We start from the raw sequence: 15,808 nt of genomic DNA, 5'->3' as shown, positions 1-15,808 counted from the left end.
GCGTCAGCTTTATAAAAGAAAAGCTGTTTTTTTAAAAAAGGCAACCACTACTTAAGAAAAAAATTAAAGAGCTCAAGGGACCCAGAATAGCCAAAACAATCTTGAAAAAGAAGAACAAAGTTGGAGGACTTTCACTTCCCAGTTTCAAATTTCAAAGCAGTAGTAGTCAAGACAATGTGGTACTGCCATAAGGATAGACATATAGATCCGTGGATCAAAACTGAGAGTTCACTATGTCAATTACGTCTCAATAAAACTGGGGAAAAAAGAATGGGGAGTCCAGACATACCCATACTTTATAGTCACTTGATTTTAAACAAGGGTGCCAATGAGGGGAAGAGTAGACTTTTCAACAAATGGTGCTGGAATTTGACAGTGGATATCCACATGCAGAAGAATGAAGTTGGACCTCTACCTCATATCATATACAAAAATTAACTCAAAATGGATCAAATACCTAAATGTATGACCTAAAACCATAAAACTCTTAGAAGGAAACATAGGTGCGAATCTTTGTGACCTCGGATTTGGCAATGGGCTTTTAGATATAACACCAAAAGCACTAACAACAGAAGAAAAAAGTAGATAAGTTGCACTTCATCAAAATTAAAACCTTTTATGCTTCAAAAGTCACCATCAAGAAAATGAAAAGATAGTGAGACAGTGAGAATGTAACATCAGAAGTAAAATTAATAGATTTTAATTGATTCTGGAGGAGAATGTGTGAGGGTAACTGGGGTAAAGAATATTAGATAGTGGCTTAATGGTTTGGAATCTTGCCCATCATGGCCTCCTCCATTGGTGCTGTATCGTGGTCTTGGCATACGGTCCCGTCATCTTTCTCTGTCCCACTGAGGTCCACCCCAATCACCGCACACATTGGTCTTGAGGAATATAACCACATCAAGCCAGTTTACTCCTATCTGACCAAGAGGGACTTCTGTTAAAAACATCCCCCGGGTGGAAACAACACAGGTGTCCAGCAACAGATGAATGGATACCCATACAACGGAGTATCATCCAGCCTCAAAAAGGAGTGAACGACTGATACAGGCTGTAACATGGATGAATCTTTGAGACTATGCAAGGTGAAGTAAGCCAGATACAAAAGGACAAATACTGTATGATTCTGCTTACATGAAATATCTAGAATAGGCAAATTCATAGAGATAGAAAGTAGAATCGTGGTTGCCTGGGACTAGGGATAGGGGAAATGGGGAGCTAATGCTCAGTGGTTATAGAGGTTCTGTTTAGGATGATGAGAAATTTTGGGAATGGTGGTGATGGTTGTACAACGTTGTGAATGTATTTAGTGTCAGTGAACTGTACACTTAGAAATGGTTGCGGTGGAAAATTTTATGTGATGTATATTTTACCACAATTAAAAAACAAAATCCCCTGGGGAATCAGTGGAGCTCTGGACTAGCTGGAATTGGTGTCTGAGCTGATGGGGAAGGAACCCAAGGCATGGAATGGACGTCAGATGTAGGGTTTTCTCTGACTTGAAATGCTGTTTTTGTCTTTATGGATAACATAGCCATTTGTGAAAAAGGGTAAGAAATTAGAGAAAGATGGGTAGGGCTTGGTACTTAAGTCCATACTTCCATTCTCCTATAGTCAGGAGTGAGCAGGACTGTGTGAAGCCGTCTGTCTAGGGACGCCCGGCTGGGAGAGGGTTTCTCTTCCACTCTTCCAGGCGGGGCAGTGGTCCTATGGGGTCTGAATGACTCTTCTGGCCGAAAGCACAGCGCGGTGGGGCTGGACCCTGTTGAGAAGCGGGCAGAGCATGAGACTTTCCCGGAGCGCTTGAATCTGATGTGATACTGTTTCTCCCTAAACAGAAAAGGGAGATTTCATTGCCCTGGATCTTGGCGGGTCTTCCTTTCGAATTCTGCTGGTGCAAGTGAATCATGAGCAAAAACAGACCGTTCATATGGAGTCCGAGGTTTACGACACCCCGGAGAACATCATGCACGGCAGTGGAAGCCAGGTGGGTCCCTGCTCCCTTCCGATCAGCCCCTGTGGCCCAAGCATCAGGCCCCAGGGTACCTCCAGGAGCCAGACCCCAAAGCACTGGGAGTCCATCATAGGCACGAGTGGAGGACTCCTGGGTGGAAGAGCGTGACTGCCTGAAGAGACCCCACCATGTGCGTAAACTGGTGGATGGGAGGGGGGCTGCTGGGACTTTCAGGTAAGGGGTGTGAAGAGGAGATAAATGCATCCATTCCCTAAGGATCCAGGGGTTGGTTCCCCAGCAGAGGGGTAGCAGAGCCCTTGGGTGAAAACCCTTCTTCCAAGTCATTGTCCTCACCCAGTTCACCAAAGGCCCAGGCCTCATAGGTTATGGCTGTCACCTAGTGGGGCAGCAGGAATCTGAGCTCACAGCCCCAGGGCTATTATAAAGGGCTCCTGGCTACCCAATTTAATAGTCTTCTACGAGTCCTTGGCCCAGAAAGCACCGAGGGCAGGGCCTTGCCTGGAAAGTCACCGTCCCTTCCTCTCACACTTGTAACCCCTGCCAATGGAGACGCTGCCTTCCTTTGCTGATCGAGGCTGTGGGCATGCTCAGAAGGGCCTGTCCACCCTCCCTGCTTCCCCATGTGGTCGTGGTGGGTGATGGGCCGAAGGCTCACTGAGGACCCTGTGATCAGGGTGTGGGCAGCCCCCAGTCAGGTTTTCAGTCATTTCCGGGTTCTGTTCTACTCCTCACCTTCTCCTGCAGGTGTTCTGGCCACTCCCATTTGAAGCTCGCCTCCCAAGTCATGGCTGTTGTCAGGATACGTTTTATTCAGAGCTTGCCAAATATTTGCTTTAGGGAGGGTGTGTTCACGGCAAGGTTCATGACTAAGTTCTCCAGAAAACTTACTGGTTCTGGGCTGGACTTTGAGATGAGACCCAGAGCCTTCTCTTGGCTCCACTTTGTTCCTAAATTAACATGGGTGGGACCTGATGCAAGCTCTCTGCCTTTTCCTTCTACTAGAGAAAAGGGCTAATCCTGGCGTTTAACCTACTGCTGGCGGGTTGGGTTCAGAGCTTTTCAGACCATGTCACAGTGAGCACTGAAGGGGACACTGTCCCTAGGACAGATGGGCCACTTTTCAGTCAGCCGCTGAAAGAGTGCCTCACTCATCTGATGGACCTGCCGGGAGGTCCCCCTGCCTGTCCCTCCATTACTGGGCTTCAGAGACTGGCTCATTCATCCAGTGTGTGCATGAAGGCTGCCAGCAAGTAGGTCTCCTCGTCCTGCCCAGTGGTTGCTGCGTTGCTCCTTTTTGCAGGTGGCCAGCAGCCTCTGGTTGGCATCCTGCTCTCTCCATTTGCCAAAAGTACTGACCTGTCACTCTGTTCCCCATGGTCTTTGGGTCGAGCCACCTCTGCCTCTTGCTTCACCATTGGGACTCACACCCTGTGCTGCAGACATTCCTGTGTGCTTTGGCCTAACCTTTTAGGAGCAGGGTTTATAAATTAAGGGGATGCCTCCCACCTCAGGTGCACACTTACTGTGTCACTTCCACAGTGACTTTCTTCTTCTTCTTTTTTTTTTTTCTGGCTGCGTTGGGGCACATGGGATCTTAGTTCCCCGACCAGAGATCGAACCCATGCCCCCTGCAGTGGAAGCGTGGAGTCCTAACCACTTGGCCGCCAGGGAAGTCCTGTGACTTTCTTCTTATTGCTGCCCCTGGGACCTTGACTCTCCCAGCCTCTGTCCCCATCTTCCCAGCCCCAGGATCACTTTGTTTCCTGCTGTTTCTTCCTCTGCCCCTTTCAAGCAGTCTGCAGAGAAAAGATGGTGATGATAATGATGATGATAACGATAATGTTATATTGTCATAGCAAAAACTTACATAGAGCTTGTTATGTATGTCACTGATCTAAGCACTTCATTTGGATTAACTCATTTAATCATCACAACAACCCTATGGGGTAGGTATTATTATTCCCATTTCACAGACGAGAAAGTTGAGGCTTAGATGTTAAGTAACCAGCCCCTTGGGTCACACAGCACATAAGCGATAGAGCTAGGATTTGAACCCAGGCAGTCTGGCTCCAGATGTTACAGTTTTAGCAACATGGGACACTCATAGACTGGGTTTTGTCTTTGTTTTTAATTAATTAATTTATATTTTTATTAAAAATGTTTGATGGTGTGGAAATGTGAGGGCTATGGGTAAGGAGGAAGGTCCAAGTGATTGAGGGAGAAGCTTAGCAGTTGAAAAATAGGGGTGAAACCGTAACCTCTTGTCTAGAAGTTTGGTGTGAGATTAGCAATAAATATTGGTGGTCCATTTTTCTGAGATCTCTTATCGACCTGTCGAATATTCTAGCAAACCAAGGGCCCCATTTTGCCCATGAAGCAACTCATACTTACAGACTGTGAATTGTGCTGAATTCTTGGGGTTGTGATCTCGTCTTCTGTAATGTACAGGAATTTTTGCTAGATTTTTAAATCTTTTATTCAAAGTAATTTTAAACTTACAGAAAAGCTTTAAGATAAGCACAAAGAGCTTTTTATACCCTTTATCCAGATTTCCCAATAAACTATTTGCTTTATCCTTCTTTCTCTCTTTCTCTACACAAGCACACACACACAGACACACACACACACACGCAGACACACACACACACAGACATACAAGGTATCTTGAAAGTTTCAGTGCAATTTTAAGCTTTAATAATTTCAGAAGCATAAATGCAACCTTCTTAAAACATCACTTATTTAGTTTTGGGAATTTTGAATACTAAATAAATAATTTAAATTTATTTAAATTAAATAAATATACATGTTGTCAGGAAAGAAAAAAAAAGTTTTTTAGACACTAAAATTTTGCGTGCCGAGAGGCTGGGTAACTTCCCTTTCTGGCTGGTCACAGACGTGGGTTAGCCTGGGGGAATGCCCCTGGGTTGGGGACATTTCTTTCTTAGCAGAGCACTAAGGGGTGGGTGTGTTTGGCTTGAATGGGGGCGGGGGGCTGCTTCCAGCACCCCAGCCCTGTGAATCCACTTCTGCGGCTGAGCTCTCCCTGCCTCTTCCTGTCCGCAGCCTGCCTTCCTTCCTTCCGCCCAGCGGGCTCTCTTCAGGGCCTGAGAGCCTGGAGCTTCTGAATGCAGATGACGTGGGGCGAGCTGATGGGCTTAGTAATGGGTTTATATCGCTCAGAAATGAAGGTCGCAGGAAGTTTAGCCGGGCTTCTCCGGGGAAGGTGGTCATGTGTCTCCTTAGTCAGTCGCCGCTGTAGCCATGACCTGAGTAATAGTGACTCAGGGACAGAGACTCCCAAGTCAAAACTGACAATTTTTCATTTACCTTGGCAGGAAAGTCAGACTGTTAGAGCTGGCTCAAGGACACCTGGGGAAGGATGGGGATAGGTCTCTCAAGGAGATCCTGCACAGTGGCTGTGAGGGCGGCAGTGATCCCCCAGGCTGCAGAGGCCCCCGTCCCCCAGCCTGGCCCCGCTCTGGCCCGGCCCTTGGCTGGACTCCTCCTATACAATTTATCTGACGTTTTATTTTAGTTTCCTCTACCCCCTCAATCTGTCAGGGAGCCCCGGCAGATTGGCCAGGAGTGAGTGAACCATGGCCTCGGTGAAGAGGCCTGCTCTTCTCCCTTTGAACTACAGCCCTGGTCCGGGAGAAGGAGTGGGTGCTGCTGTGGTCTAGTTTTGTTTTGTTTTTGAATTCAGGTAGGAATCAGAAAGCTGTGGATTCTGGCAGGTGGTCCTTGTGCCCTTCCCCCACTCCTGCCTGGGCTGGTCCCTTATTCCTCCATAGCCCTTTATCCGAAACATACCCACACAGACTGGGGACCAGCCCCCGCCCCTGTGTTTCTCCCCAAATCCCTTTAGATGCGGAGGGAAGAGGAGAGGGGAGGGGACCTGCCCCCTCCTCTGGCATCTGGGAGAGGCATACCGCCGTGGGCTTCACTCTTTACTGTGGGCTCTCTCCCTGACACTTTTGTTAAAATCAAGCCTGAATAAAACTATAAGTTTAATATGGGGGGAAAAAAAGGATACCCTGCAAATAAAGCCTTCAGGCAGATGACCTTGTCTGGGAACGTGGGCTGGGGTTGCTTCCTGTGACCGTGCGGTTTGGCTCTGCCAACACTGCCTTCTCTGGGCTTCAAGAAGCTCCATTAGGGCTTCCCTGGTGGCGCAGTGGTTGAGAGTCCACCTGCCGATTCAGGGGACACGGGTTCGTGCCCCGGTCCGGGAAGATCCCACATGCCGTGGAGTGGCTAGGCCCGTGAGCCATGGCCGCTAAGCCTGCGCGTCCGGAGCCTGTGCTCCGCAACGGGAGAGACCACAGCAGTGAGAGGCCCGCGTACTGCAAAAAAAAGAAGCTCCATTAGCTGTGTCAATCCCATATACAAGGGAGGTCTAATGGTCTGTGTTAGACGACAGCCATGTGAAAAAAAACCAGAGAGGTTACCTGGACTGTGGCATGGTTGCTGAAAGAGCATATATATGCTTTGGTTACATTAATAGAGGTATAGAGAGAAGGGAAAGGGAGGTTCTTAGTTCAACTAAGCTTTCCTCTTGGTCAGAACACATATAAAATATTATATTCAGTTCTGGATACATTTTAGAGAAGAAGGGAGGTATTGGAGAGATCTAATAGGTTGCCTTAGAGGTGGTGAGCGTCCCGTCATTGACAGTATTCACGCAGAGGCTAGGGAAACAGTGTTCTGGGTTCTTTCTAGTGGCGTCTAAGATATGTATACATATCCCGGCCACATGTTGTGGAGCTGGCAAATTTAAATTGCAATCCACTAAATAAATTGTGGTATAGTCACACCATAGAATACTGTGCAGCAGTGAGAATCAGCAATCTACAGAAACACACAACGTGGATGACACACACATAGTGTAGAGGAAAAGAAGGCAGACACCAACGAGTGCACCCTGTTGTCCCATTTATACGTAGTAGACAACCAGGCAAAACTAATCGAGGGCGGTGGAAGTCAGAGTGGCTGCCGATTGCCCTTGGGTTGGGTGGCAGCAACAGTGGCTGCACGAGGTGGGTGTCTGGGTGCTGATAACATTGTGTTTCTCCATCTGGGTGCTGGTGACACAGGTGGGTGCAGCTTGTGAGAATCCAGTGAACCCTGTACTTAGGATGTCTGCACCTTTTTGCATGCATATTATACTTGAGTAAAAATAAAAATTTGTTAACCTGAAGATTCTGAAATCACGCAAGTGGGCTAGAGGCTAGGAGTATATATGTATTCTGCGGAGCTTCTGGAATTGACAGAGTGAGGGAGATAGAGATACAGAGAAGGGGCCAAACGACCCCTCCACCTGGGTGGCTGCTGGTGATCCATGGCCTGTGTGTTATGGAGGATGAGCTGATTTTCTCTTATTTTCACATTTCCTCAGTACCCAGATAATACATCTTAGTGACCACCGAGAGGCCAGTTCTGTGTGAAGCCTTTAAAAGGCTTCCTAAGCCGTGGTGGCCCATGAAGCAGGCTCTTTTCAAGGGACTCTTCTTTGCCAGTCACATACAGCATGGCTTTTCTTTTTTTTTTGGCCGTGCCGTGAGGCATGCAGGACCTTAGTTCCCCCACCAGGGATTGAACCTGTGCCCCCTGCAGTGGAAGTCCCCAGCATGGCTTTTCATGCAGGGCCACTGGGTGCCTTGGGTATGGGCAGCTGGGGTAGCCGTGCTCCTCTCTGTGTGGGGCAGAGAATTGTTCACATTTTTCCTGAAATGCTAAGTCCCCTTCCTCCCTCCTGACTGCTCTCTTGTGCTTCCTCCAGCTTTTTGGTCATGTCGCTGAGTGCCTGGGAGACTTCATGGAGAAAAAAAAAATCAAGGACAAGAAATTACCTGTGGGATTCACGTTTTCTTTCCCTTGTCGGCAATCCAAAATAGACGAGGTAAGACATTCTAGGATTATAATGCTCCACAGAAGCCCCATAGGGGAAATGCTAATGAACCCTTTCCCTTGACTACTTTTCCCTTTTGCTTACAGGATGGCTTGTGTATCTTGTATTTTTTAGAAATATTTGTAGAAATTAATGTAAGGTCATGATAATCATGTTTATTTTTTAATTGCTTTAATTATATATGTATTTTTGGAGACATCTTTTTTTTTTTTTTTTTTTTTTTGCGGTACACGGGCCTCTCACTGTTGTGGCCTCTCCTGTTGCGGAGCACAAGCTCCGGACGCACAGGCTCAGTGGCCATGGCTCATGGGCCCAGCCGCTCTGTGGCATGTGGGATCATCCCGGACCGGGGCACAAACCCGCGTCCCCTGCATCGGCAGGCGGACTCTCAACCACTGCGCCACCAGGGAAGCCCGAGGGGACCATTTCTTAAACTCAAGCAAGTGAAGGAAAACAAAGTAGGTTTAGTGACCTTTCACAAGGCCTGTTGTTGGTACGAGTTTCCCTTGCTTTTGAGAACTGAGGCTTGATAGCCACACTCCCTGGGCAGAGACAGGGTGAGACACCCCTCCTCCCACAAGGAGAGGTGGGAGATGGCCTGGGAAGCGACAATGCTGGCTGTTTGCTTGTTCATCAGTGGCTGTGGTCCGAGTGCCATCCCTGTGTGGGCTGGGCTAGGCCCTGGGAAAGAGCTGCACGCAGACGTGGCCTGTTCCCCAGAGGTGCAGTCTTTCAGGGAAGGAGGCATTGCAGAAGTGGAGAGGGAATGTCCTCAGGGGCACAAGAGCCCCACAGGGCAGGGCAGATGTGCCTGGCAGAGAATGAGTCAAAAGTGTGCCCCCCACCTGCCAGCCTTGATTCCCATCCGGAGAGGGCTTCCTAAACTGGGCATGCTGCCTGCCAGGAAGCCAGTGGGTCACAGGCTCTAATTATCCATCTGGAGACCTTTGCCCACTCCTCAAGGCTGCCTGGGACCTTCAAAGTTGTCCAAATCTAGACCAGCTGCCTTTTTCCACAGATGAGCAAAGTGGGCCTCAGAGGAGTTGGGGAAACGGCCCACAAGGAAATGGGCAGAAGTGGTGGGAATAGGATAAATCTCCTGATTTCCAACCCACGTTCTTTCCACAATACCATGTTCTCTGAGGCTTTTGGGGGCCTGAGGGTTGAAGGGAAGAAAACAGAGTATCCAGGGGCTTTTGGAATGCCTGGCTCGGCTGCAGGCTGCTGCTCGCCCTTCCCGGTGCATCCTGCAGGCTGTGTGGCTTTCAGAGCGCGGGGCAGCCCACTGTGGACAAGCTTCCCATCGCTGTGTCCCCCCGGAGGCTACAGGGCCTGAACTGCAGCCCCTCCCAACCCTGCCGCATTTATAGTGACTTCCTCCATTCGGAGAAAAAGTTAAGTAGAACAATTATTTTTCTATTCTAGTATCCTTGATTAAAAAAAAAAATACAGGGCTTCCCTGGTGGCGCAGTAGTTGAGAGTCCACCTGCCGATTCAGGGGACACGGGTTCATGCCCCGGTCCGGGAAGATCCCACATGCCGCGGAGCAGCTGGGCCTGTGAACCATGGCCGCTGAGCCTGTGCATCTGGAGCCTGTGCTCCGCAATGGGAGAGGCCACAACAGTGAGAGGCCCGCGTACCGCAAAAAAAAAAAAAAAAAAAAAATACAGATGCAATATGTAAAACTATTGAAATAATATAAAGGTGTAAAGTAAAAATTCCTACCCTTCTACATTCCCAAGTGAATAACCATTGGATGTCTGTCCTTAATGTTTCTCCATTAATATACACACAGAGATGGATCATATTGTATAAATTGTAGTGTCACCGCTTACAAATGGCGGTTAAGTTCCAAACTTGGGGAAGAGGCACGAATCATACATAGTCAGTGTTATCCTTTAATCTCAGGATGTGGCTCTTAGAAGTTCAGTAGCCAAAAATTATCTTAGCATTTTGTTTCTCTTCCCAATTTGCCTCTGACAAAAGTTCCTTGGGGCTGTGGAAACCAAGGTCTGGTTTGAAAGCGCAGAAAGGTGATCAGGTAATAACGGCATTTCTCTTGTTCTCTTTTTAAATGAAGTCTGGCTGTGCAGTTGACATCAGTTAGATTTGTGTGCCATGTGACACCACGGCACTGGCCAGCCACTGGCTGTATTTGAGGATGAGCTGCAGGTTTTTTCCCCATGGCAGCCCCCAGAGAAATCCATTGTGTGGATGGATAAACAGGAGATGGGACAGAGTCTGGCTCTGTTACCCAGTGTGATCTGGAGTGAACCTCTTGTCCCCTCTGGGCCTCCGCTTCTGTCACTGTCCTTGAGCAGACCCCCAAGGGCCCTGGGGGTTCCGGGGGCCTCCCAGCCCTCTTCCAACCCCATCTGCTCTCCTTTGCAGGCCATCCTGATCACCTGGACAAAGAGATTTAAAGCGAGTGGAGTGGAGGGAACGGATGTGGTGAAGCTGCTTGAGAAAGCCATCAAAAAGCACGGGGTAACTTCTCACTGGCCACTTGCCTTGACTACCCGGAGGTGGGGGAGTGTGGGGAGAAGGCTGTGTGACCAAGGCTCTTTCAGGGGACAGTAGTGCATGGCCTGAGCCATCACATGGTGGGGGGGAGGGCAGTCCTTGAAGCCCCAGACAGGTGAGTGGTGAGAGTTCACGGTCTGGAAGGTCAGGGCTGGTTCAAAGCAGAGCTGTCCGAGGTGCTACCCCAAAGAGCCAAGCCCTTGGGCAGGGGATGGCCTCCTTCCAACAGGAGGGTAGCTGCGCAGGGAGCTGGCATGGTCGAGTGCAGCCTGCCGGCGTTGCATCAAGTGCAGAAAGAACATGGATGCAGTGGGGTGGTTTGCACAGGGCTGTGGCTCTGTGAGTAAAATCCATTCTGTAAAGAATCTTAAGCCAGATAATGAAGGGCACCTTGCCGTCTCCACAGCGTGACCACTGCACTCTAATCCAGTGAATTTGAGTGCCAGCAGTAATGAAAGCAGCACCGCCCATGGGGGCAGTGGCCGCTGTGAAAATAGGAGCCCTCCCGCCAGGCTGTGTTGAAGCTTGTGATCTCTGCTCCACGTGTGTGTGGACGGTGACACCCCCTCTTCTCCCCCAAGGACTATGACGCCAACGTTGTGGCTGTGGTGAATGACACTGTGGGGACCATGATGACCTGTGGCTACGACGACCAGCAGTGTGAAGTCGGCCTCATCATTGGTAACGCCCACCGTGTCCTCGTCCCTTCCTGAAGCCGGTGTTTCCAGACGGCACCGCCTCCTCTCTCATGACTTCGTGAGGTCACAGCTTCTGATCTCGTCTCTCTCTCCAAGGCACGGGCACCAACGCGTGCTACATGGAGGAACTGAGGCACATCGACCTGGTGGAAGGCGACGAAGGGAGGATGTGCATCAACACCGAGTGGGGGGCCTTCGGGGACGACGGGGCCCTGGAGGACATCCGCACCGAGTTTGACCGGGAGATTGACCGGGGCTCACTCAACCCCGGGAAGCAGCTGTGAGTCCCACCCTTTCTAACTAGTCATATAGAGGACTTAGGGGACACTTAACGGAAGATTTGGGGTGGGAAGTGAGAGGGGCAGGAAGCCAGGTGATCAGAAAAGGAAAAGCCCATCAAGTGTGTGTTGTCTCTCACTTCTTTGGAGAGATACACAGCTGTGAGGTCTGCAGCTTAAAAAGCGTATTTTATTTTATTTTTATTTTTTAATTTTTTTTGGCCACACGGTGCGGGTTGTGGGGTCTTAGTTCCCCGACCAGGGATCAAAGAGCATATTTTAAATGATTTTCTCTTTGTTTAATTACACTGTTATTGTGTCCTTGTAAAACATTTTGAAAATTAAAAGCACAGAGTCATTAGCACAAAGCTAAGGTTTAAAAGCGTTTCCATATGCTGTCCTCACTAGGGTTGCTGTTCAGGGTGGGAGAGGCCATCCGTTCATTCAGAACACATTTCTTGAACTCTTAGGATGTGCCAGCTCTGTGCTAGGCTCCAGGGATACAAATAGCACCTTCTCTTCTAGGACTTAAGGTCTAGTTGGGGAGGGAAGTCACACACGCAAACACCTGTCATGCAGAGGAGTCGGTGAGAGCCGTGTGAGTCGTGCAGACCTTGGTGAGACCTTCTTCCATGTCACGTGTAGGCAGATGGGTCAGAGCTGATAAAGAACATCACATCAGACTTCTTGGGCAAGTGGGTTTTGGCCTTGGGGAACTCTGGCTACAGAAGTATGAGAGATATTATTCAGGCTGGTGTGGGCATTGCTTCCTTTGAGCTACTTGTTTCCTGAAGTGCACACTCATATTTCTCTGTGATGCTAGCGTGCTGCCAGCTCTCTTTGATCGACCTCTCAGCAGCCTTGTCCTGGAGTTGGATGCTGTCAGCCCTCTGGGAGATGTTCATTGACCCTGTTGGCTTAACAGCCCTTATCCTATGTCAGAGAGACGCTGTCAGGGAGTTGATTGGTCATTTGGAAACCTATTTTACCTATCACCCAGGCTGGCGACTGGGCTTTCCGCCTGAGTTAATGGAATTGTATAAATGACCAGCCCCCCTCCACTGGGAGTTGGGGTAGTGAATAAATGAGGTCTCTCACTGAGAGAATCCTGAGTTCTTAGGCGCAGCGTTGAATATCTGCTTTGCATGCTGAAGCACCAACCACCTTGGTAATAAAGAGCCCCAGCTCTGAGAGCCAAAGCTTCTTCCCCTCAATCTATTGACCTAACCCCCAATTCTAAAACCTGACCCCAGCTGACATGAAACTATTTACTGTGCCTGCTTATACATGTCAGTGGAGATCTATGCTTGATTATACTACTGCCTCAGGCCCCTCTGGGTTTACTCTGTACTCTGTGGCATATGTAACATATTACATCTCTAAAATCCTCAAATGTCCACGTTCCCAAGCACATATGACCCCAGGGGTTTCAGATAAGAAATTACGTACCTGTAGTTACTATCAATCACTTAATCAGAAGTCACCCTTCTTAGCAGAGCACGTAGGGCAGTTACCTGTGATAACTGAGCAGATATGGCCCAGGCCCTTGTCTGTTTCCTTAGCCTCAGTGTAGGGATCCTACATGGCTTGGGTGGAAACCTGGATTCTCTGCCCTCCTTTTTTTTTTTTTTTTTTTTTTGCGGTACGCGGGCCTCTCACTGCTGTGGCCTCTCCCGTTGTGGAGCACAGGCTCCGTACGCGCAGGCTCAGCGACCATGGCTCACGGGCCCAGCCGCTCCGCAGCATGTGGGATCTTCCCGGACCGGGGCACGAACCCGTGTCCCCTGCACCGGCAGGCGGACTCTCAACCACTGCGCCACAGAGAAGCCCCTCTGCCCTCCATTTTGACGTAGTTCTAAATTTCTCTAAAGGGCTGAACCACATCCTCAGGCTGAACTGTGAACTGGGCTCACAGTTGGCTTGCAATAAACATTCTTGGAATGGTGTATGAATAGGGGATGGATGCAAGGACGGGTGGATGGATGGATGGGGGAGTGGAAGATGGATGGTGGATGAGAGATGTGGCTGAGTGACTGGGAAATGGGTGGCTGGCTAAACAGGTAAATGGATAAAACAGTAAGAAGGGTGGGGTAAAGTCCATCTCCAATATGCTTCCCTGCTTACTGATTACCATAGGTCAGGTCTTGGTAGGAACAGTTCCAAAGAGATGACAGATGCTTGAGTTGTATCATCTATTCCTAGAACTAGGCTATTGGCCAGAGAGTGTTTTGCCAAAGTAAATTTACCTGGTCTCTTAGATTTCTGCCTGATTTGGGGGGTCTTCCCTATGTCTTCTGTGCAATGCCAAGTTCTTCAAAGCCCTTTTGTTTTCCAGGGGAAAGGTGTTTGCTTCATTTGACTGATGGGGAAATTAAGGCACTAGGCTACGGGGATAGGGCAAAGCTGGCCCAAGGCTCTTTGTTGAGGTTTAATCTGGGTTAAGTTTGGGGTCTTCTGTCCTGTTGGAAAGTACATGTTTTTCATAGTGAGCTTCCAGAATGTCTAAGAGGCATCTCATCATTTATGAACAAAAATCATCAAGGATGGTCTAGAGGAATGTTTTTCTTTCTTTTTTTTTTTTTCAGGAATAGATTTTTTTATTTTAATTTTTTAACAATTTTAAAAACTTATAGTACATGCTTCTTTATGTATTTAGGCTTTCTACTTCTTATGATAGTTTTCTTTCTTTATTTTGTAACCCAAGTATATCTTAGGTCCTGGTCTATGTAATTAAGTCTATGTAAGTCTCTAAGTTCAGATTCTGTTTCTATCATACATTTAGTTTTGGCATCTGATGTATTAATTAGCCCCTTTAAGCCTCAGTTCATTTATCTTTAAAATGAATAGAAAGAATACAATTATATCATATGGATGTTTGGGGATCAAATCGTATAAGGAATGTAAAGCATTTAGCAATACCTGGTATCTGGTAAGCGTTGACAAACTATTACCAAGTTATTGTTACATCAATAGTTTATCCTGAGCCATCTTGATCAATGGCACCACTGCTCAAATAGGAAGGTAACCCCCAAACAAATAATCTATATCAATCTCTGTTTCTCTGCCTTTGACATTAATTTAAAAAATATTTACCAAGGGCATACTATCCTCAAGGTTCTGCTCTAGGCACTGTGGATGTGGAAGTGACAAAATAGACTGAAAGGAACGAAAACCAAAACACACATACAATGCGTTTTCATGGAGCTTTCATTCTATTAACCTTTTAGAGAAATGTTTTTCTTTCCTTTCTTTTTTTTTGGCCGTGCCACATGGCATGCAGGATCTTAGTTCCCCGACCAGGGATTGAACCTATGCCCCCCTGCAGTGGAAGCATGGAGTCCTAACCACTGGACTGCTAGGGAAGTCCCCTAGAGGAATGTTTTTCATTAGAATTACATTAAAAAAAAAATTTTTTTTTAAAAACGGGAATTTCCTGGTGGTCCCGTGGTTAGGATTCTGTGCTTTCACTGCTGGGGCCCCAGGTTCAATCCCTGGTCGTGGAACTAAGATCCCACAAGCCACGTGGTGCGGCCAAAAAAATAAAAATAAAATAAAATAATAAAGAAGAATTACATAGAGCCCTTTAAAAAGCATACTGTTGCCCAGGCATCCTCCCACCCTATTGACCTTCCCTCCCAATTCTGATTCATTTGGCCTGGGCTGAGGCCTGTCTTTAGGAGCCTAAAAGTGATTCCAGTTTTTAACCGGGGTTGAAAACATAGGTGTGTTAGTTCTTTGTAAAGGCTCTGCGCCCAGGTGGGCTCTAGCCCACTATGCACCCCCTCATCTGTTTTGACTGAAGTTTGCATTTACTGAGTACTGACCATACGTGGCTGACAGGAGGGGTAGTGGCACAATGGCTCCTACCTTCATTGGTGATTGCTGCTTTAGGACCACGGGGTAACGGCCCTGAGTATTCAGGAACCCCACCCTAGCCCCCAAGCTAGAAGGTCTCTCTCTAAAAGGGATCAGACATGGCCTTCCTCCCTGTCGCCCTCCATCCTGGGCCTTTGTTGTTTTGGTCCCATACCTATCTCCTATGGTAGATGTCAGCCCTACCTTCTTTCATTTTAAATTCCCTGTCTCCTCTTCCTGTCTTCTTGGGCCTCTGGCTCTTTTTCTCTGTTTTGTCTGGAATTCTGAATCCCATTTCCCTGTGATTCCTTCTCACATCTTTCGAAACAAAGGAGACACCACCCCACAAAACAGCAGTAGCAGTGATCATAACAGCAGGAAGGTTTGGTCTGGAAAATTCTTTGGCCTGAATGGTGGTGGAGTAACGCCACTTCTTTTCAAGTCATCCCCCAAACACCTGCTTACTTACTGTGGCTCTGCCTGCTGCATGGAATCTCTCAGCAGCTCTAATCCTCATTAGGTGGCCACAGACCTCACCCTCCTTCTCTGTGCCGGCGCTGCCTGTCGG

General features: G+C 48.1%; 1 protein-coding gene across 2 annotated transcripts in view; it reads left to right on the top strand.

Annotated features, from left to right (window-relative positions):
* The window catches only part of HK1 (hexokinase 1), a 70,770-nt gene that overhangs the window by 28,243 nt on the left and 26,719 nt on the right, over positions 1–15,808 (top strand). For both annotated transcript variants that reach the window (XM_060286741.2, XM_030862435.3), the window contains exons 3-7: positions 1,842–1,990; positions 7,758–7,877; positions 10,278–10,373; positions 10,991–11,090; positions 11,204–11,387. In XM_060286741.2, coding sequence (XP_060142724.1) covers positions 1,842–1,990; positions 7,758–7,877; positions 10,278–10,373; positions 10,991–11,090; positions 11,204–11,387 — 649 coding nt within the window. The remainder of the gene's footprint in view (positions 1–1,841; positions 1,991–7,757; positions 7,878–10,277; positions 10,374–10,990; positions 11,091–11,203; positions 11,388–15,808) is intronic.

This window comes from Globicephala melas, chromosome 16 (assembly GCF_963455315.2).
Source record: "Globicephala melas chromosome 16, mGloMel1.2, whole genome shotgun sequence".
Classification (NCBI taxonomy): domain Eukaryota; kingdom Metazoa; phylum Chordata; class Mammalia; order Artiodactyla; family Delphinidae; genus Globicephala; species Globicephala melas.
Note: the sequence above shows the minus strand (reverse complement) of the source record. Positions and strands in the feature narration are given on the sequence as shown.